The 7,948-nt window shown below is 37.7% G+C and overlaps 1 protein-coding gene across 1 annotated transcript; it reads right to left on the bottom strand.

Moving 5' to 3' along the window:
- Positions 1-49: 49 nt before the first annotated feature.
- snrpd3l (small nuclear ribonucleoprotein D3 polypeptide, like) lies at positions 50-3,448 on the bottom strand. The gene is made up of 4 exons (XM_058056141.1): positions 3,286-3,448; positions 2,682-2,821; positions 388-580; positions 50-267 (listed from the first exon to the last, which is right to left on the bottom strand). The coding sequence occupies exons 2-4, from the start codon at positions 2,805-2,807 to the stop codon at positions 203-205; spliced, it is 384 nt and encodes a 127-aa protein (XP_057912124.1). The 5' UTR covers positions 2,808-2,821; positions 3,286-3,448; the 3' UTR covers positions 50-202.
- Positions 3,449-7,948: the final 4,500 nt, after the last annotated feature.

The following is a 7,948-nucleotide window of genomic DNA, read 5'->3' as shown; positions in this document are numbered from 1 at the left end:
GGCTTAACAACCATCAATGAATAATAAGTCTAGTTGAGTAAACACCACATGAAATTAAAAGGTTTATTTTATTTTTTAAAAAAAAGGAACTTACAGCAATATACTCCCATGGACAAGGTTCAGAACAAGACGTTCAATTGATGGGAGAAAATGAACAAAAACAAGATGTGGCCTATACAAAAACACACTAAAGCTGCAGCAATTATCGCCTCTTCTGGAAGATATTTCCTCTTCCCATGCCACCACGTCCTCTTCCTCTTGCAGCCACTGCAGGAAAAGACAAAAGATGTTAGCACCACGTGACACAAGAGTATAAAAGCGCATATTGCACATAATGAATGAATGCACGTGAAGGAAACCAAAATAAGGACGCTGGGAGAGACTCACCTTGCGCTTTGAGAATGGCCGCCTTGCCCCTTCCGGCACCGGAGCCTTGGTTCTTGTTCTTCATGCTCTTCAGCATGGGCGCGTTCTTCAACATGTCAGGTAGAATCAGGAAGCGGATCTTGCTGCCGCGGATGTACACCTGCTCCAGCTGAGCCACCCGCCCGTCGCGATAGGTCACGGTGATGTTGGACATCTGTGGAGAACATAGACAATTAAACGGTGACTCAAAAAGCCACCATCAAGGTTGGAATGTACAGTTTTGCTGTGATCGGGTGGTACTGGGTTCGTCTGTGTGGAAATATAGAAGTTCTTAACAAGTGTCAACCGGTGTATGTTGTGCATTTACTTATTTGTAGCGACCCGCCACAGTTAAATTTGGACCACTACAGAATGATTTTAGTTAATTTAGTCATTTTTTAATGTCGCTTTCTAAGAAGACTGTCGGAGTGGATTGTCATGACAAAACTGTCCACTAGAAGGCATCATAACTGAACAAACAGGCCACTGTGGACTGCTTGAGGAAGGCGCTCTTCAATTAGAAAGCTAATAACTAGCCTGACAGTGCAAAAAGAGGGTCAAACTAAAACAGTCTTACAAATAGGAAGCAAAAACACATCAAATTCACACATCAGTTACCATTCTGCATGTTTAACAAGAAGTGTTATTTGCAAAGTGGCTGCAAGGCATGCTGGGCACTCCACCGGACGCTACAATATAGAAAGATCTTCACTCATTCGCCAAAGACATCTACAGACGTCATTTCAAAAAGTAACGTTGACTGCCAAAGTTAAACACGATTTAAAAACGAGATGTTGCATTTCTTATGGCAAACCAAAAGGCTCAGTTTTACCATTCCACATGCAATTTGGCACTATGGCAAATAATGCAATTTAGGCGCCAGCATCACCCTTGTAAAAAAATTAAAAATCTGCAATTTGTCAGACCAACATGTGTGGTGATTTGTAAAGTTGATAGTAAAGCAGTTTATAGTACAATTTAAAGTATTACTGTATGAAGCCTGGCTGAATCTGGAAAAGGAAAAGATCTCACCTTGCTGGAGGGGAGGAAATAAGTTGTCGTAAAGATTTCACCAAGTTTCCCAAGTGGATTTACTGCACACGGACGCAACATCTCACACCATATGTTACAATACTCAATCATTATTTGCTGGAGGTGCCCGAGACAACACAACACACAAGATTGGGTCTATGAAAATGAGAGGGATGAGATTTTAACATTAAAAAAATGATTGAAATTTACTTTCTATACTGTACTTATGCTCCTAGCCCCGCCTCCACCCACAGAGAAAGACTATGACTGAGCCTACTCGAGGGCTGCAGCTATAAAATACTGTATTTTAGTCATTGAGCATTCTACTAAAAATGTTTGGTTAACATGTAATAAAAAAAATATTTTCGTTTGCTTAAAGAGCAATTAGAAAAAAAACATTTCAGCAAATAACCAATTGGTTTAATTTCTTAGTGAACTGTTTTATTATTCACATAAGAACAACTTTTTCTTGGGTCTGATGGACTAAATGGTGGAGCTTTTCTAGATTCATTTATCACAGACCGCAACCATTTACTGGAAAAGAGAAGTAATTCCTTCAAAGACTAAAATCATGTGAGATTGCGTTGATGGCTGTGCATTTACAAATACTCGACTAGACCGACTGGCTAGAAATAAGACAAATTCTTGACAAGATAGTGAACACATTACTCTCAATGTGAGCGAGACACGCACTTCCGTGTTCTATTACACAGTATTGTCTGCTAGAAATGAGCAGCTACTGATGTGTGCTAAATGTTTCATTTTGCATCATAACCGAAAATAGACAAACATAATATGCCATGTATTGCGCAGTAGTCATAATTAAGAGAAAGCCGGCATCTGAGATCTCAATTTGTGAGGAGATGACAGAAAATTCTAGATTTTTTTGGAGTATGAATCGTTGCATCCCGAGCTCACTCTGTTCTTGCCATTGTTCTATGGAACAAAAGGTGCCATGGTGCTGAAACCAAAGCAAAATGAACGCCCTTCTCTCCTGCTTGGAGGCAAAAGACGGGGAAAACAGACACATGTACATGGCAATATAGTGAGAACGGCAAATTTGAATTAATTCCATTAACCGTGTGTATAATTATTTATCCCATTATTATTACCGGCAAGACATTTTTTTGAGCGAGAAATCTCAGGAGACACCCTTTGCGCATTAAACTGTCTGAACATGTACAGGACTTGCTATAATGGCCAGATACTCTCTGGAGTTGAGTACACAAAAAAGGGTTTCTTACCTGGCAGTTCATGTTGTCCTCGGCCTCGATCAGCTTGCCCCTGTACACCTCTCCAGTGTTGGTCTCACAAGTCACAATGTGTCCCTCCGCCTCATGGAGCACTTTAATGGGCACGCCGATTGACATCTTTCTTTTGGTTCCTTCAAAAAATGACGCATTTTAATGCCGCTGTAGGATAATGGGATTTAAGAGTAAATTCTAAATTTACGAGAGAGGCATTCGGAGTCTTAAAAAAACTGGCCTTAAAATCAAGTGTTAGCCTTAGCACAAGTGCACTGTGCTGTATTTGTTCAGCCTCTAACAACCACCGGCTAGAAGCTAGCCCTGTTAGCAACACTGGATACCTCGCACCTCGAAAGGGCTACACTTCATGAAGGCACCGAAATTAACTTTTAAATCACCAAGCCTAATAAATAATCCACGGTCTAGCGCGACCAAATACATTAACATGAATTACAATAGAAAACACTGGTCTAGCGGAATAATGGAGGTAGCCATGTTGGAAGAAAGAAATGCCTTAACAGTCGGAACGGGTTTTGCTTTAAATGTTAAAGAAATCCCCCAGATGTATATAAATAAGTATGTGATAAATTGCTTTCCTTACCTGTGACAAATACAGCTGTAAAACCGAGCTTCCCTTGTTGTTTCCAAACTAAAGAAAAGCCGCAACGTGTGCTCGTCGATTTCTTGCTTCTCTTTTGGAGCGCTTTTCCGCCTTCCCACCATGCAATGCGGCGACAGTTCAACTGAAGTACTTCCGGTGTTTCTACGCGGTGCTTTCTGGGACTTGTATTCATTTTAACTTAACACTAATTTATGACAGGACAGTGTTTGTTTATTTCGACTTTTTCCTGATTAAGGAGTCGCCACAGCGGATCTTTTTTATCCGCATACTGATTTTGTGTTAAACTAATTATTTATATTACTGAATTTAACCAAATCTTGGAGCCTTGCAAATACGAAAAACGCTCATGTTCACTAAACAACATTTAACATCAGTAGAGGGCAGTGTGGAGTGATATAGTGTATAGTGTATACTTAATTTTCCTGTACAGCACTTTGGCCCTCTGAGATTCTTTCAAGGTGCTTCGAAATAAAAGTGTATACAGTAAAACTAAACCTGCAGTCGTTAGCGTTCTGGTCTTTGGAGTTGAGGCCTTGGGTTCGAATCTCCACTAGTATCATCAATATTCGTCAGGAAGAGCATCCGGAATATAAAGGGCTCAAGCCAAAAATCACTATGCGGATCAAAAAGTCAGAAATTAATATTCAAAGATCTGGTGGTGATTTTTGCCTCACTGGGGGCATTTCCGGCTGCAGGACATTCTAATAAGATAATTATATTTTTTTAAAACTACAAAAATGGGAAAATAACATTTTCCGAGAATAACATCATAATATTATGAGGAAAAATATCATAATTTCAACTGCATGAAATTGAAACATATACATTATTGTTTTAAACTTATACTATTATAAGAACAAAAAAAACAAACTTGCAATTTTTGGAAAATTAGCTTGGGGAAAAATTATAGTGTTACAATAAAGTGAAAATATTATCAAAATGAAGTCATAATTACATAAGAAAAAAGAAAAGAAGAAAGTTTAAATGCTGGAAAATGTAAAAAGAAAAAAGCAGAAATTGAAAAATAAGCAGTAGTTTTACAAGAAAAAAGTCAAAATATGATGATCAAATTTGATAAGAATTTAATAGAGTAGAATTGACAGAATTTAAGATAATTTTATATGAATAAAATAACAATATTATGGGAAAAATAATATAGTTTTAGGTGCATATTTAGTTAGAATATTACAGAAAATATGCATTATTTTGTAAAAGTCAAAACTACTTTGAGAAAGAAACATATAAAAATAAACTTTTATATTTTGGAAAATTGTAAGTCGATGTGAGAAAAATAAAGTCAGAATAATAATTGAAATAAAGTTATAATTATAACAAAAAGATTTACAAGAAGAAAGTGGAAAATATTAAGAAACAATTTGACAAGAATCACATGACAATATTATGAAGAAAAACAATTTTAGTTGCATCAATTAATAATTTTTTAAGTTGTCCTATTATGAAAAATATACAAAACAATATTTTTATAATTAGGTTGCAAAAAAGGTATGTTTTAAATATAAAATCCAAATTCAAAATTAAGTCATAATTATAAAAAATGTAAGATAAGAAAGTTGAAATGTTTGAAAGAAAAAAAACTGAGAAAATTTAATTTTAGGAGAATAAAGTCAAAATATTTTGAAAAAAATGTTTTAGTCTAACAAGAAAAAAAGTCACACTTGATGACAACTTTTTAAGACGTCTTAGCCAATCCCTCAATTGACATGAACACGTTCTTTAACCATAGCATTCTCTTGGAAGGAAAATGGCAGACGTTAGCGAGAGCATCCGAAACAAAGCAAGCATGCGGCTGACGGCAATTTAGTTTTACTTTGGACATTCAGAGGTGGACTCCGAAAAAATTGTAATATTATGAGGAAAAATAGTCAGTTTAGGAGCATACAGTTCAAATGTTCGAGAAAAAAATGTTTTTCTAAAAGTTGTAATGTTACAAGAAACAAAGAAAACAAAAAATAAAGTTGTCATTTTTCAAAAAATAGGTTGTGGAGAAAGTTATAGTATTTTTTAAGAGTATTTTTTTATTTATGGATTTTTTAAAATTATTTTTTATATTTAAAATATTTGGAAAAAACAACAAAAAAAGGGAGAAAAAGAGCTAAGTTGATGCTAATGATATGCTTTTTCATCAAAAGCAGGTTTTTTTTAAACATATATAGAATATTAGCATACAAAATACCAAAGTTGCATCATTTCATTTCCACCATGTGACCATTGCTTACTTTTCTCAGATATGAGATATTAGCTACATTAAAGGGTGTTGTACAGTAATTGGGGTTTAGATGTGTTTGGGAAGGGAAGATAAAACAAGCGTAAAACCCATGAAAGCCGATGTGTGTTGACGGGGTGGGGGGGGGGGTGTCTCCTAGATGTCTGCGTAGGGCGCATAAACATTGCTTTTGAGACCTTTTTAACGAGGAAAGAGAAAGTATAATGGCATAATAAAAAAAGATGGTCATTTGATTTCCATTGCATTAAGCTCTTCGACTGGCGTCAGTGCACGGGTGCTCTGTAAACACCTCCTGCTGAGTGCTGCATGGTGTCGTACGTGTGTGTGTGTGTACTCTGTCTGTGTGCGATTCATTGCCGTCTACAAACTCTGAAAGTGGTCCCCCCGTTGGCGGCGGCGTTCTGTACGTGGGGGCTTATATTTGACCAGATATGGAGCTGGCTGTTTTGACTGGTTGGGTTTTCTCAACGTAAAAGTCAACAAACGTTGCTTAGCAGTTATCAAATGCATCATCAAAGCCGCAATTTAAGCGGTTACTTTTTAACAGATCGTGTGTGTTTTCCCCAAACATGGGGGTGTCCGCATGCAGAAACATTGACGAAATGACACCAAGTGGAGCGGGATACACTTGAGATTGGAGTGTTTTTAGCCCCTTTCACACAAAAACAAAAACCCTGGTTGGTTAGCCCCCACGGAGCTGTTCACACAGAACTAGGACTCATCAAACTGGCAAATGGGGGCGCAAAGTTAACCTGCCAATTTTTCCAAGGTAGAAACAGAGGCGGGGCAACGCCTGTGTGAAAGCGCATCCACACAATAACATCCATTCTCCCATGACTAAACGCTTATGCTGTCCCTTTTACAGGAATTCTGTGTGAAAAGTCTTGAGAGTGAAGCTTTCAATATAAGGAGAAAATAGAAACTTCAAGTACGTGCAATTTTCTGAAAGAAATACAGTCATGGGATGCATTTAGAGTAGTTACTACAGAACTAATGAGGAACTAAGACATATACATTTAGAGTAGTTACTGAGGAATTAAAGCACATACATTTGGAGTAGTAACTGAAGAACTCAGGCACATACATTTAGAGTGGTTACTACGGAACTAATGAGGAACTAAGGCACATACATTTAGAGTGGTTACTACAGAACTAATGAGGAACTAATGAGGAACTAAGGCACATACATTTAGAGTGGTTACTACAGAACTAATGAGGAACTAATGAGGAACTAAGGCACATACATTTGGAGTAGTTACCAAGGAACTAAGGCACATGCATGTGGAGTAGTTACCGAGGAACTAAGGCACATACAATCTGAGTAGTTACTGAAGAACTAAGGCACATACATTTAGAGTAATTACTGAGGAACTAATGAGTAATTACCAAGGAACTAAGGTACATACATTTAGAGTAGTTACTGAGGAACTAATGCACATGCATTTAGAGTAGTTACTAAGAAAGTAATGAATAACTAATGAGGAACTAATGAGAACAGTAGTTACTGAGGAACTAATGCACATGCATTTAGAGTAGTTACTAAGGAACTAACACACATAGTACATTTGGAGTAGTTACTGAGGAACCAGGGCACATGCATTTGGAGTAGTTACTGAGGAACCAGTGAAGAACTAATGGTGAGGGTTAGCCTTCCAAGTGTTACCCAGAGATTGAAACCCACATCTTCCAGATCTCCTGACTGGGTGGCGAACATGCTAACCAACGTACGCCAGAACTCACAAGGAAAAGGCAGACTCATCGGCAGATTCAAAGCAGAAGCAATCCAACATTCTTAGGTCGGGTAACTTCCCTAGACCTTCTTTATGTATGAAATTGTTAGAAACTGAGAAGGTCTGCATGACAGGAGGACTCAAGTATGGCAACATATTTGCTCTTGTTCACCACAGACAGCCGACACAGTTAGCAGGCCTTTCCCTTGGAACAAGCCCACCCTGTCCTCGTCCGTATCTGCAACATGTGGACACAAAGTTTCATTAGGAGTCACCTCTTCAAGAGGCGCTCGGCCACCTGGCCAAGATCGCTACAAGCCAGATCAGAGAACATACACCTAGAAACGGCTAACTCAGGGGTTGGCCATTATTCGGAGTGGTTGTGAATTCCGTGCTACGTACAATATTCTTTCCAATTTTAAAATGAGGGTAATCAAGCTTAACTATGCAGATCGCTGTAAACACTTTGTTTGATGCCGTCCACAAGGTGGACCAAATCAATGCTATTGAACGTAATAGCACCTCATTAAACGTAAACAGCATATTCCACACACAATATTGCAACAAGTCAATCAAATAAGTGGATATGCAAATGAGCTGACACTTATTTTGACGTTTTTCTGTCAATATTTAGACAATAACGCTGATTGAAAATTCGAAATATGGC

Source organism: Doryrhamphus excisus, chromosome 19, assembly GCF_030265055.1.
Source record: "Doryrhamphus excisus isolate RoL2022-K1 chromosome 19, RoL_Dexc_1.0, whole genome shotgun sequence".
Classification (NCBI taxonomy): domain Eukaryota; kingdom Metazoa; phylum Chordata; class Actinopteri; order Syngnathiformes; family Syngnathidae; genus Doryrhamphus; species Doryrhamphus excisus.
The sequence above is the reverse complement of the archived record's forward strand: the minus strand, read 5'-3'. Positions and strand labels throughout refer to the sequence as shown.